This window comes from Mesocricetus auratus, unplaced genomic scaffold (assembly GCF_017639785.1).
Source record: "Mesocricetus auratus isolate SY011 unplaced genomic scaffold, BCM_Maur_2.0 Super-Scaffold_100018, whole genome shotgun sequence".
Taxonomy (NCBI): domain Eukaryota; kingdom Metazoa; phylum Chordata; class Mammalia; order Rodentia; family Cricetidae; genus Mesocricetus; species Mesocricetus auratus.
Genome location: NW_024429199.1, coordinates 48,261,660 through 48,276,409, shown reverse-complemented (window position 1 = coordinate 48,276,409; position 14,750 = coordinate 48,261,660). Strand labels below are relative to the sequence as shown.

The window sequence follows — 14,750 nt, the reverse complement described above, 5'->3', positions numbered from 1 at the left end:
TCCACGGGGAAAGGGGGGCACTCTTTCCCTGCCCCTTGTCCCACAGTCAGGGCCAGTGGAGACAGAGCTACAGACAAGATCTGGAGGCAAATGGGGACTCCCTACACTAGGAACTCTGAGACTCCACGCTGGTGCACAGCCCATACTCAGGTGTGATCTTCGGTATTCACCATGATGGTGACATCACCGTGCCGTGAGATTCTCACACTAGGCAGTTGCCTTGCTCCATTTAACTGGCTCAAGGAACACCACCTCCTTTCAGATTACCTGGCTCTTTGCTGTTGCTGGCCGTGTTTGCTTACAGCTTTCTACACCCTAAGCTAAATCAGAACACCAGATGACTAATAAACAGAGGCTCTCCGAACCCATAATTCGCCCTTCATCAGTCTCATTCGCAAATTCAGCATCCCTCCATGGCAACGCCGGAGTCACGGCTCAGAACCTCACTCTCCAGAGGTCTTTATGGGGTAGTCAGCAGCTGCTGCTGTCCGCTGAAATCAGCAGTAGGGAATCAACGCCTGTCCAACAGGGTTACAATGTACAATGTATGCATGAATGACTTTCTTAAGGAAGCATGGTGACATACTGGGAAGGACACACGGATCTTAACTTCTACAGAGAGGTACTTATGGCCGTCCTAACACCCAGCTTTCCCAGCACCCACGTGAGACGCTGGAGGCCATGGCATATAATGCCAGCATGGAGAAGGAGGAGACAGGGTTTGCTGGACAAGCAGCCTAGCTGAATCGATGAGCTCTAGGTGCAGTGAGCAACATTGTCTGAAAGACGTAACGACAGGAGTAATGAAAAAAGCCCGTCTCTGACCTCTACACACGCATGCACACGTGTGTGCACACAAAATGAAACACTAATGCATTTCACGTATGCATAAAACATGACACCACAATGCCACCCATTAGGAAAAGGAGACGCTTCCTTCTCCAATCTGGAAGTGCCCCCACCCCTAACTGCACCTTTGCTTCTAGAACAGACTTCTCTAGTTAGTGGCCTTGTGGCTGTGTCCTTGACCGAAAGCAGTGTTTCTCAACCTTCCTGATGATGTGCCCCACCACCACCAATACAGTTCCTCGTGTTGTGGCTAGCCCCAACCACAAAATTATTTTCGTTGCTACTTCATAACTGCGATTTTGCTACCGTTGTGAATCATAACGTAAACATCCGGTATGCAGGATATCTGACAGGTGACCCCTGTGAAAGGATCCTTTGACCCCCAAAGGGGTTGCCACCCACGGGTTGAGACCCGCTGCTCTAAACGGTGTGGGGAAGGCTGCGGCTGCAGGAGTCAAGCTGTCAGCATCCCTCAATGGGTACTTCATTGCTGAGGGAAAGTGGCCCCGGGCTCTCACAGCAACACGGCACGCTGTGTTTTACTCTTTCTGTTGACCTGGTAACTGGAACACTCCATGACAGCAGGGGCAGGAACTTACCAGGTCAAGGGTTGTGTGGATGGAGGGTGACTCTGAGTCTTAGGGCCCTGGTGTCTTGAATAGTGTCCTGCCAGATCTCGAGACTGGCTCCTCCTCCGCGTTTAAGTCTGGCACAGCATCGAGCGCAAGAAGAGCCTTTGTATCCACCCCGTGGCCTCACCCTGTCTCACCTTTCCTCAGAACTCCGTCACCCAAGGTGATCTTGTTTAGGGAGTGTTTACTCGGGGCAACCCTGAAGGGCAGACCTGCTGGGAGAAGTTTTGTGTGACACTTAGTAGGGAGTCACATACCAAGTACACAGCTTGGTAGACAGCTGTTGGAAGAATTAAAGTGGGGCTTAGAAGAAATAGGTTGGTCGATATTACGTGTGTGTGTGTGTGTGTGTGTGTGTGTGTGTATACACATGCAAGCATGCATGAGTAACTAAAATAGGAAGGCGGGGATGGAAGGAGGAAAGGAACAGACTTGTGGCTTGGGAGATGAGAGGTCCCAGGGAGCCCAAAGTTGCGCCTGTGGCTGCCGGAGACTTTTCTCTGCTCCGTGATGGTTAGAAAACACTTTCTTGCTGGATTTGTCTGTTACCTTGGACTATACACCTGAGAGTCTGAGTTCCCAAACAGAGTGTGGTGACCCTGAAGAACGAGAGCCACATCTTGCTGTGTTTCTCTCCCGTGTGCTAATACAGACTCTGTCTCACATAAATGCTCAGGAAATATTGTAGAGCTGCTTGTCAGTGGCCCCGACCTCATCTGTCATGCTCTAGTGGACCAACCATCAAAAAGAGGCAGACGGTAACCAAGGGAGTTAAAGCTCAGCCATGGCTCACTCTGAGAGAAAGCTGGGCCACAAAACCGTTTGGCAATGGTCGGCTCTTTTGTGTGTGCTCGGTACTCGGGTGTTCTGATACAGCATTCTGAGGGAAATACGCCTTGCTGATTTCTTAGAGATTGTTATAAACTCACACCAATTGCAAAGACTTCATTCCCACCCCCCAGCTGCAGGTGTGCTGAATGTGAGCCAGTGAAAGACTGAATTTTCTAAAGGCTTTTTTTTTTTACTCCGCCGAAGCTCAGCATTATCAACAGAAGGAAGTCTACTTGACTGAAAATACTCACACACACACACACACACACACACACACACACACACACACACACACACAGCTTCCCTGGCCATAGTTATTCCAAGTATCCATTTGGGATGAATAAATATTCTTGTAACTCATTATTTCATTTATGACACAGAAAGAGAGATAGTCCAAACACTGAGGAAGGGGTTAATCTTCAAAAGCATGTCCCAGCTAACGTCCTCTGGAGTGCTATGTATACATTGAGAAGGGAACTGAGATAGGATTGTTATTGCTGTTGTTGTTATTATTATTATTACTATCACTAGTGCTATTACTATTACTATTTGGAGAGTGGATTTAAAAAAAGAGAGAACCCCTGTATGGGGACTCAGTGTCTGAGTTGCAACAACCTCAACTACAAGATGGGACCTCTGCAGGACCAGCTCTTTGACAGGCATGACTCAAAGAACATGGCCCCTTCCGGGGAACTATCTCTTCTCTCTTCTGTGTGCAATGTAGGGAAGACAAGACAGTCTGGGGCACAGGCCGCTTGTGTGTCACAAGATCTCTGCGTCTCCAGAGAGACAAAAGTGTGCTGGTATAGTGTTTATGATTTATTTAAGCTTGCCTGAGGGTACAGAAAGCAAAGCCAGCCAGACTAGTCAGCTATGGATGCCAGGCGGTGGGTGTTACACACATTTCAGCCCGGGAGTCAGTTGGTAGAGTGTGGGACTCTTAATCCCAGGGTTGTGTCCCACACTGGGTGCCACATGTGAACGAACTTTCTGTCCTGCCTGGTCCCTCAGCCCTTCAGTCCCAAATAGACACACAGAGGCTGATATAAATTATGCGCTGTTTGGCCTATGGCTCAGACTTATTACTAACAAGCTCCTACAACCTAAATTAACTGTGTTTAGCCACGTGGCTTGGTATCTTTTCTCAGCGAGGCATCCTCATCTCGTTTCCTCTGCATCTGGCTGCGACTCACTCTTTGTGCCTCCCTCTTCCCCGAATTCTCCTGGTCTTGTAGCCCCTGCCTATACATCCTGCCCGGCTACTGGCCAATCAGTGTTTTATTAAACAAGTGGCAAATCTTCACCGTGTACAAGAGCATTATCCCACGTCACAAGAGGCCTGAGCAGAGGAAGATCTGAGCCACCGTATGACCTGTGTCCTCATCCTACTCACCGACCCCTATCAGGTGCAAGGGAATCAGAGACAGCAGGCACCATCCTGGTAGAAAGAGCAGTGAAGACGTCCACCCATTGCCTGTGCTGCTCTAAGATCCTCCATTTCCCAGGGCCCACGAAGAGGCCAAGCCATGCAACCCAGGAGCACAATGACAGACAAGAGTTCTCACCGCACCGCTCACCCCGCTCTGCAGCCAGGAGGTCACTGCGTTGCTCATCAGGGGCTTTGGTGACCTGAACTGTTCTCAAGCTGGTCTTCGTGCTGGGACAGCGACGATCCCACGCCTCTTCTTCACGCTGAGACTGTGTTTGACAAGGCCACCACCATATTCCCCGGAGAATGGGTTTTCATGCGGTTTCACCCACAAAGCCACTGTCTGGCGCACTGCTACTGGGGCTGCAGTGAACCGTGCTAGCACCTGTGCTGATGAGAGCCTCCAGGTTAGCCTCCATCACAGAACGTTCCATCCAGTGCCCCCAGTCTGAGAGCCCTGCTAAGCGGCTGAGTGATCCTTCTGTGTTTACTCTGGCTCATGGGGACCATGCAAATATCTAACTTTCTGCTATAGGAGCAGAAGTGATGGGGATGTTCCTTCTGTATATATTCTTCTCTTATTAGTTAATGAATAAAACACTGGTTGGCCTGGCAGGAAGACAGACAGGCTAGGAGACAGGACAATTCTGGGAGGTATAGGCAGAGGCGGAGTCACCATGAGAGCCCGGGAAGAGGGGACACATCGGGTGTTCTCTGGTAAGATGAGACCACATGGAAATACTTAGATTAATAGATATGGGTTAATAATTAAGACAGAGCTAGCCAATAAGAAGCCCCAGTCACCACGGCCAACACTACAATTAATATAATTAATTATATTAATATAGAGTCTCTGTGTGTTCGTTTGGGGCTGAAGTGGCGGTGGGACCAGGCAGACGGGCCAGAAAACTCATGCTTACACAGAAAGACGAGGAGCACCTCTGAACCACCTCTGCTTGCCCATCCTACATGAACAACAACATTCAGGTAAGAAAGGACAACCCAGGGGACAGATGTCCTGGATGGCAAGAGCTAGATGCCTTGTCGGCTGGGTATCACTGTAAATAAACGTCAGGTGCACTGCCAGTGTAGGTTGCAAATTCATACACAGCCCCTTGTTTTCACCTCAATAAATGTCCATGCTCCACGAAGCCATCGTCACTTATGCATGCCCACACTGAGCTTAAATGGAGGGAGCTCTGCAGTTCGGCCAAATTTTCTCCAGGAAGCCCCGTGTGTACTGCCATTTTTATAGGACCCGTGTAAGCGTTAACACAACTCTGACGGACAGGCAAAGAGCTGTAAAGAGTTGCAATTGCAGAGACCAAAAGAGTAACTAGAACAAGTTGTATTGCCCCTGGAGATCCCACGGACGGACGTCTGAGCAGATTATGTAACATAATAACCAGGACTTTGGGGGGTGTCTTATTAATCTTTCAAAGCTATTAACTATCTCTTTTAAACTGTAATTGCACCGCTCTTAATTGCTTCATTAGTTCCCAGGCTTCATTATTCATCTTGTCTCATTTCTATCCAAACCAGTTGCAGTTGTTTTGGTTTTTCCTTTCTTTCCTTCTCCGTTTTTCTTTAAAGTGAAGGGGGTGTCTCTGTCTCTGTCTCCAGAGAAAGCAAAGGCGGCATGCCGACTCCGCACATGCCTGCACAGGGCCAGCCTTGCGCTTGCAGCTACCGCTGGTGCCAGGACCATGCCCAGGCCCTGATAACAGGCAGCCTTATGCGAGCTCTCTCCTTCTGGCACCCTGGTGTCTGTGCCCTGACCCATCGTCCCCTGCCTATCGGCCTCTTCAGACTGAGGGACTCACTGCATGGTCAGAGAGAGACGTGCTCAGGAGCTCATCGGTGATTTGCCCTCAAACCCTGGTGACACCTAGAAGAGGGGGACCGTGTGTGCAGCTCCAGAACCCTCCCCTGTGAAGTGGTGCTGTCTGCCCCAACTTCCTGGCTGGCTCTGGGCATCCGTCAGAGCCCCGCCCCCAGCAGTCTCCCTGCGGCTCTCTCCAGCAGACTGGAGCTGGCAGCCTCAGCACCCACTCACTATACAGACATTTCCTGTGCTGCCATCAAAACTGGTTGGGGGAGGGAAAGCAACGGCGACATTGCCGCAGAGGGAAAACTGTGCTTCAAGACGATTAATGAGTGTGACCCTGGAGCCCGAGCCCTTTCAAAAACACATCCGTGGTACAAACGCTAACATTTTTTCACATTTTTATTTTCTCCCTGTGAAATGAAAGCTTACCTAAAAACCATCTAAACATCCGGCAGTTCCTGGTGACTAAGAATCTGACAAAGCGGTACCGGAGCCTGGGGCGGCGTGACGCGCAGAAGATGCGTTAGGCGTCTATATCCAAGTGGTCCACTCCAACGCCAGTGACACGAGCTCGCGCCACTCACCGCCCCACCTGCCCCTGCTCCCCGTCCATGGCCCGGGAGGTACCACCTGGTAAAGAAGAATGCGGTCCATAGCTCCTCCCCGACGCCTCATCTCCCACACGGACAGATGAGCAAGGGCACAGTCCCTGAGCGCATGTCACCGTGGCGGGTGAAGTACACGGCGAGTACTCTCGTGCAAAGTCCAAATGTGCTTCCCAGACAATGAGGGAGGCGACAGCTGCCTCCTGACCACTGGTTAAATGTACTCAGTTAACCCCGAAAGGCAAAGCACACGCAGTAGATGGAGGCCTCCTCGGGCCTTCTCCCTCTGCACGGCAATCTCGGCCAAGCGACGCCTTTGCTGTCTGCATTCCCGCTCTCGCGCGCGGTAACTTCCCAGCACTGCAGCGTGCTCACTACACACAGCCTTCAAAAGGAAACGGGAGGGTCTCAAAGCTGCACCTTATCACGTACAAAGCTGTTGCTTCTGCTTCCTCCTGAGCCTACCATCTGCCCTCTGCCGAACCCCTCCAATGCGCCCTCGGGGAAATGATACACAGAGCGCTCAGAGCTGCTGTTTAGAAATGATACACAGGCGCCTATGATTCAGAGCTGCTGTTTAGAAATGATACACAGAGCGCTCAGAGCTGCTGTTTAGGGTACAATCGATACTTTGTGTGTACCACACGAAATCAGGGTAAGGCTTCCCTCCTAGGAGTTTATAACACAAACTCCCCACGTGGAACCCAATTTCTCTAGAAAGAAAGTCTTTCCCTCGACAACACTGAAGGGAAAACAAGTTGTGCTAACTCTCAAATTCAGAAGCAGACCTCTTGACCTATTTTCACTCTTTATATTGGAACTTCCCTGGGGCTCATTTTTTCCAGAAATTGGGCAGAGCCACGGCACCTGACACAGCTAGACAAAGATTACATAGAGAAATGTTGACATGAAACGTCCAACAGGCTCTATACTTTAGAAGAAAAATTCTCCATTTTAAAAAGCCTCCTGGGGTTGGAGAGCTAGTTTGGCAGGTGAGACAGCATACTGCTCCTAGAGAGAATCAGAGTTGGGTTTCCAGCACTCTGGCCTGGTGGCTCACAACCACCGGTAACTCCTGCTCCGGAGGATCTGACTCCCTCTTCTGGCACCTGTGAAAACTGCACTCACATGAACAACCCCACACACTGACATGCATGCATGCATGTTGTTAAAAATAAAACTAAGGTCAGGTGTGGTGGTACTCGACTTCCTTCCCAGCACAGGGAGACAGAAGCAGGCAGATCTCTGTAAATCTGCGTCCCACCTGGGCTACACAGTGAGATCCAGACCAGCCAAGGTTACATAGTGAGATCCTGTCTCAAATAGTATTTTTAAAGCAGCCACCTCGATTAAGGTCATCCCAAGGCAGAACAGTTCCAATGTCCCCACAACACTCTCTAGGGCAAGCACGGCGCTTCGCCTGCAGCCATGATTTTTGATTATTTTTTTCCACAAGCAGATAGCCATCTCTTAGTATCTCGTGTTCACTGGCAAAGGAGAAACTTTTGGTAGCCGTTAAGTCCTTCGCTTTAGAAAACCTTGCAGATGGTGTTCTCAAGGCCACGGATGGGAAAAGAATTACATGGTTCTGACAAGCAGCAGCCAACCACACAGAATGTCAAATGCATCGGTCTGCAGGGACGATGGGGAGCTACATGATGTCTTTCAATACTGTCCATCAGAAACTTGAAGTGAACAAGTGACTTCCCCAGTAATTGCCAGCCCACCCACAAACAACATGGATGTATCCAAGTGTCAGTGTTACATCCTACACACACCCCTGAGTTGTGTTTGGAGCTCTCCTTTATTTATTACAGACTTTTAGGTTCTGATTTGCTATCATCCAGCCTAGGCAGCCATCAGGAAATCATTTCCACACCTCATTTCCATCATGGAAACAACTTGCACAAAAGCTGAGTGTGTCAATTGCAATACAGGTAGATCCGCGCGTCTAGATTCCCACAAGAAGTGTTAAGACCAAGTCTGTGGTGGCAGGAGGCTATAATCCCAGCACTACAGAAGCTGAGGCAGGAAGACCATGGACCTCCAGAACTGTGGGACAGGATATGTCATTTGTGAGCTACTGATCTGCTGATGTTTTGCTGAAGCAACTCAAATGAACTAACTCACACATCATGATGCCCGATCTTATCGCTCCACACGAGGCTCCGAAATGAGCAGTCGCCTGCCACACCTACACTGTCTCCAGAAGCCAACTCCGTTCCTTTCGCTGATGCATTGTGACATCCCAGAGAGAAAGCTCACACTCGCTCCTGCAAGAAGCAGGCTAATGTGGGTCATCTAAACCACAGGCAGCCTTGTCTCTCCCTACCTTCTATGCTACGTGCATACAGGGAGGTTCCCAGAGGCAGAGCTTTCACCACAGTGTGGCAAGGCCGTGTTAAAGGGATAGCTGGGGCCTCATGAGTCCTGGGCCCAGATATTTTAGTGGAGGATAAACCTCCCTTTGTTGCCCTGCAACCTGACAAGGATCCAATGAAATATGCATCTTCTCTGGAAAACCCCTAGCTCATGCTGCATTAACCTCTGCTGTGCCTAGAGCTATGCTTGCTATCCAGGGAAGCTAAGGCTCACAACCAAGCGATATTCTGTCCAAACTCAGATCACTTCAAGGCTCTGGAGAGAGCTGAGCTCCGAAACCCTGAAGCAGAACGGAAGGTAGCCAGCCAAAGGTGAGGCAGATTAACGACATTTCCCTAACTGACCAATAGGCTGCTTCATGTGATCCTACGACCTGGAGGCCCCGGGCAGACATCTGCACCTCCATGCACAGGTTAGGATGCAGCAAAGGCAGTTCTCAGGCTGTGAGCTGGCCAGCAATGCCGACCAATCCAGTTCGCCCATGCTACGATAAAGCCGACAGCAGCTGTGTTTCCCAGCGAGCGGCCCCTGGCCGAGGACACTGACAGTGCTTCGTGGTCCTGCTGGTTTTGCCAACCTTCCACAGCCACAGCTACCTTGAACAGGATTTCTTTATTTTTTTTACGTGTAGGATATAAGGTTGACCCCCAACTGTTAACGTCTTTCTGGCCTCTACGTCACCGGTGTAGCTGGGAAACTGCCACTGTGCTGAGGTCTAAGCCAGGTCCCCGCTGTCTGGATAGCAGGCTCCTGGGCAGCACAGAAGCAGAAAGACACAGCTAGTCACAGCCATGCTTTCCTTGCTCTCTGAGTTTCACCCCAGGGCGCCAGCCCCCAGAGACAGCCGCCACTCTTCTTTGCGCTCAGCCTCATTTTCCTGTCCTACTCTTCCCTGGCCTGGTGGCATTGCCCCCTCAACCCTCCCCATCCGGGCCTCATCTTCTCCCACGCCTCTGGAAAGGCAACTCCCCACAGGCGAAGCCACTTGCCAGGATCCTGGGGCTTGCTTGCACACACACACAAAGCCTTCCAAGAGCTGTGTTACATAATCCCCAGCAGGCAGAGTCATTTCCTATACTCCTGTAGCCCTGCCAGTATTTCTCTCCCTACCTTAACTGTCAGCAGCAAGCCAGTACTCTCTCCTGAGACCAAGACTCCCCTTGCCTTGTGTTTGTCCTCACTGTCTCTTTTAAGGGACACACTAACAAAAGACTCACACAATACATGTCTACATTTGCAGGTTGGCACGCATCTCACTAAGATGACTACTCACAGGCCATTACTTTAAACTTCCAGATACCTCTCTATTCTACCTTTTAGCCACAAACAACCCAGTTATTAAAAAAAAAAAAAGGGCATAGTTACTTCTTCTGTGACATCTTCCGGGGTGGGCTCTACGTCCAGGCTGAGTTCCTCCTCTGCGGTCTGAAAACAGAGACATAGGTCGATATGGTTAGCATCTCAGAATTTGGGTCGGTAGCTTCACACGCATCATCAGCACAATCGTAACTAGCTTGGCGGGAGGTGGAGTCTGTATCATGGATCCCGTGCACCCGAACAGTCCTGTAACTGTGGGGTATCCTGTATTGGAGACAGGGGTTTTACACCCAGGCAGTGAGTACTCGAGTCTAAAGTCACAAACTGCTGAATCAGTGAAGTAGGTAACCTCCAGCACAGCCCAAAAGAGGGGACGTTTACACAGCCTTCAGCCAGCAAGAGGCAGGAGACGAGCTTGCATGAAACTCAAATATCAGTCTGGTGAGGATGGACACAGACAGACAGACACAGTCTGGTGAGGATGGACACAGACAGACAGACACAGTTTGGTGAGGATGGACACAGACAGACAGACAGCAAATGAATCTGCAATCATTCCTATTTGAATAGAACAAAACAGTCTCATGTTAATTCTGGAAGAGGAACTGGATTTTTGTGGGTTTAGGGGTTTTTTGTTTGTTTGTTTTTTTGTTTTGTTTTGTTTTTCAGAAAGGTCTTGTGGAAACTAGCTGCCTGAAATTTGCTATATAAACATGTCTAGTCTCACAGCAGTCTTCCCGCCTCTGCCTCCTGGGTTTGGGGATTACAGGTATGTGCCACCAAGACCAGCTTGGAAGAGTTAAATTATAGACAGTAAAGTTCTGGGCTCACAAAGGCATAAACAACATCTGTGTAGCTCAGGGGTTAAACAGGAGGCCAGGACTGCATCTTTGCTTACTATGCAATAGCGGGGGAAACTGTTCAGGTACCTGCTTCCAGACTTCAGAAAGGTGGCAGCCCCTTCCACCTTGAGATTCAGAGAGAGCTCACTGGAACATTCCTGCCTATCACTAGCTCTAGTGTGCTCTGATGCTCTGGGTTAGCTGCTGACATCACTACGATTGCTAAGCCAGCAGCCCCTTCCACCTTGAGATTCAGAGAGAGCTCACTGGAACATTCCCGCCTATCACTAGCTCTAGAGTGCTCTGATGCTCTGGATTAGCTGCTGACATCACTACGATTGCTAAGCCAGCAACCATGCTGCGTTAGAAACCACACTAGCTTGACTGAGTCACCAGGGAATCATGGTAGATACGTATCGTTTGAAAACCAAAATTTTGCTTTTTTTCTAATGCACTGTGACATCCCAGAATGCTCACACTTGGCTCCTGTAAACTAAGATTAAAATGAGTCAGCGAAACCTCACAGATGGCCTCACACTGGCTCTCCTGTCGCTCCTTGCCTTCTCTCCAGAGCAAGGCTGTGGCCATTGAACCCTGCTGAGGACAGGCACCCTAGAGTTCTGCAGTGAGTACAACTCACAGAACACCCTTATTTCCCCTCCATACTAGACTCTTCAGGGGCTCTCTAGAAACTCCGATTTTTAATTACCATGTTTTCTTACCCCACTCATAGGTAAATTATCACCCAAAATATCCAAAACCAATTCATAGTATTCAATTAGTCTCCTTGAATAGCCAATGAGTTTCCCCTAGTCTCTGCTGGAAAATTGCTGTTTTGTTTTTGGTTTGTTTGTTTGTTTTTATAGAGAATATACCACATTTTGCTTCAGTTGACCTCAGATTCCTAGGTTTCTTAGAACTGTGGACAAGAGAACAGCTGAGAAGAAGAAAATAAGTGTAGCCGTGTTAGGCTAAAAGAAGAATCCAGGAGCACTGATTTCCAGCCAGCAATGTTAACTGTGCTCCACAGATATCCCAATCCATGCAAGGTCAGATTCCAAGTGTGTCCCACCCAGCTGTGCCCACCATCTGTGAGTTATTATTTTAGCAGCACAGGACATAACATGGGCAAAACAAGACAATAAAGTCAGCTTAGGTATGCTGTGACCAGGGACATCACACTTGAAGACATAGAAGGTTCCTCAACAGCTGGAAATGTCACACTTCCAGGATGTCGGCTTTGTGCCTTCAGTGGAAACTCCAGTTTTTCTTGGTTCCAGGTCACTGACAATGCAGTGCCCCATCCTAACTCTGCCTACTCCTCAAGTTTGCTCTTCTGAAAAACTCACCAGAAAGCCTGAGGAAGCATCTTCTTTCAAGGCTATTTAGCCCATCTGGGTCTCCTCACAGTGTCAGGGAGACTAACCACAGACACTCACAATCCTCTCCCCTGCAGGGAGGCAGGGCAGAGCAGGCGCTGTCAACTCCAGATTTGCAAGTGTTCTTGGGTCATGATGTATCTTTATAATAACATGAGTCTGCCTGTGGCTAGTCTATTCCTGGTCCTGCTTCAGAAGTACTTCTAACGCAAGCTGATCTTAGGAGCCCCTGCCCTGGCGATAGCGCCAGACTCTGAGTCCCAGCCGCTCTCAACATCTCCTCCATTCCCACCTCTCCCCACCAGCCCAGGTCTCTCTGCTCAAGAAGCCAGGCGGAGGGACGCCAAACCACAAACAATGGGGTCAGCTGCAGGAAACAAGGAAATATCTGCTCTCATCTTTGGTTCATTCAGTAGTTGATTTTTTTTTAGAAGAATCAAATACCTCTCAAGGAAAAAAAATAGAGACTTGAGTTGTCACCTGGGGAATGAGTGGCTTTGTCTCCAACTGCCAGGCAGCAGCAAGTTCCAGCAGAGTAACTGGCGGTGGCAGAGCCGAGTGCCATCCTCGCTCACCAAGGCAACTCCCTTGCACCAATACTCAGACTGCTCTAGCTACAGGATGTACCACACAGCATCTGCGAAAGACCCTCCTCCCCACGTAATACCAACACCTATTCCAAACACTTAAAAATTTAGACTTATTTATTTGGGTTCTGTCTCTCTTTGTCTGTCAGTCTCTGTCTCTGTCTGACTCTGTGTGTGTCTGCCTCTCTCCCTAGCCGTGTGTGTGTGTGTGTGTGTGTGTGTGTGTGTCTGCCTCTCTCCCTAGCCGTGTGTGTGTGTGTGTGTGTGTGTGTGTGTGTGTGTGTGTGTGTATGTGTAGAAGTCAGAGGGCAACTTTCACCGATCACTTCTTTGCTATTACCCCACGAGTTTAAGAATTCAGGTCATCAGGCTTGACAGCAAACTGCTTCACCCACGGAAAAGTCTTACAAACCCGAGAAAGTCTTAAATAAAACACCAAATAAGCTGTCTTCTGAAGCAGAAGTCATTCAGTTTAAAGATTTGTTTTTATGACTGTCTCCTTGTCACTATGAGAGTCAGCACAGAACTCATACGTGTCAGGTTAGATGAGGCAGAAATCAAGCCTCGGGTTGTGGTATCTAGGAGCCTATAAAAATTAGCCATTTTGAACTGAAATTTTGGATAGTCTCAACCCAGTGCCTGAACATCTAAGGATGCAGTCAATCTTAACAACTTTGGAAAACTTCCCTCTCAGGAAAAGGTCTGAAGATCACGAAGACCAAAAACGGAGCAAATGAAATTCCTGGCAACAGAGGCTCCCACAACCCGAGGGGGAAGCGGTCTCAGCCCTAAGACACTCAGCTTTCCTTTCTAGTGGCCCCCTCTCCCTGAGGGCATGACCCTGCAGGACAGTGCTGCCTCTGCTTCCTGTTCCTTGTAGCACAGCTGGTGGATCTCTGCAGCAAACAGGGATCTAGACCATGATCCAGACCACTTGTTGACAACAAAGCAAACTGGTGCCAACTAGTTGACAAAAGCAGTACTTCAGAGCAGGAGGCACACTGCGGGGAGCGTGCTGAAGGTGGCTCTGAGCAGCTTGTTTCCCGCACGCACTCACACACACACACACACACACACACACACACACACATGCACACGCTGCCCAGGCACACACACACACATGTCTATGTGGCCCCGTGTGTGAAACATGGACACATCTCTGCCACGCTGAGCTGACAGTCACTCGACTACTGTGAATCTTTCTATCGGGTCCGAGTCCATTGGCCACAGTGCAGAGGGGGCAGTGTGGGACACTGCACCCTTCCCTCTTCTGAACTCACCTCGATCTCCATGGGTTCCACCTCGATCTTCTTCCATAATTCCAGCAGCTGTGCAATCGGCATCTCCTAAACTTTCCTTCTCCCCCAATCAAGCGCTGGTAGTAAGAAAGGAAACAAGCACGGCCACCAAGCAGCCGCGGGAGAATCGGCTCACGACAGGATGCCAGAGGCTGGGGCCGGCAGGCCAGGCTGGAGTGGACGGTGGGAAGGAGCGCGATCTCCTGGGCTGGCCAAGGGTCCTGAGGTCTCCAGTGTGACTGCTCAGCCTCGTCAGCAGGCTGCAGCACAGCGAGCCAGCGAGGGGACTGCAGCTGTGTCTGTGTCTGTGCCTGTGAGGCTCACGGAGTAAAGCTTCGCCCGCAGCCTCCAGGAGCTTCCCTGCCTCCCAGCTACGTTGCCACTCTGCCCCCTCCCCTCACTATTTTACCTTAATTGGCTCTAAATGAGGGTGAAAGTTGAGTCTGAGGATGCTGCTGCCATAGAAACTGCTTAGCAACGGAGGACCAGGGAGGAGAAGGAGGGACTGGAGCTCAGGCTCTGCCCTTGCCCTCCCCACCTCTGCGACACTGGCTGGGACCCACACCACCGCCCCCGTCAGGGATTCTGTCGAGGATGGAGGCCAGATGCAGCAGGGACACCCCCTCCACATCAGGGTTTCAGACGCCCGCATGGGGGATTGCGCTGATGCCTGCAGTAGCTTGGTGCAGCGACTCCCTGCTGTCCCCAGCCAACAGCCCTGATCAGGCATTGGGCGGGCACCACAGTCAGGAGAAAGGAGGGACTGGGCTG

At 50.0% G+C, this 14,750-nt stretch overlaps 1 protein-coding gene across 1 annotated transcript in view; it reads right to left on the bottom strand.

Annotated features, from left to right (window-relative positions):
* Positions 1–14,538, bottom strand: part of Rps6ka2 (ribosomal protein S6 kinase A2) — a 245,656-nt gene extending 231,118 nt beyond the window's left edge. Inside the window, exons 1-2 of the mRNA XM_013122761.3 lie at positions 13,962–14,538; positions 9,922–9,981 (exon numbers count right to left, since the gene is read on the bottom strand). Of these exons, the coding sequence (XP_012978215.1) occupies positions 9,922–9,981; positions 13,962–14,024 (123 nt within the window). The 5' untranslated portion in view covers positions 14,025–14,538. The remainder of the gene's footprint in view (positions 1–9,921; positions 9,982–13,961) is intronic.
* Between the last annotated feature and the right edge of the window lie 212 nt (positions 14,539–14,750).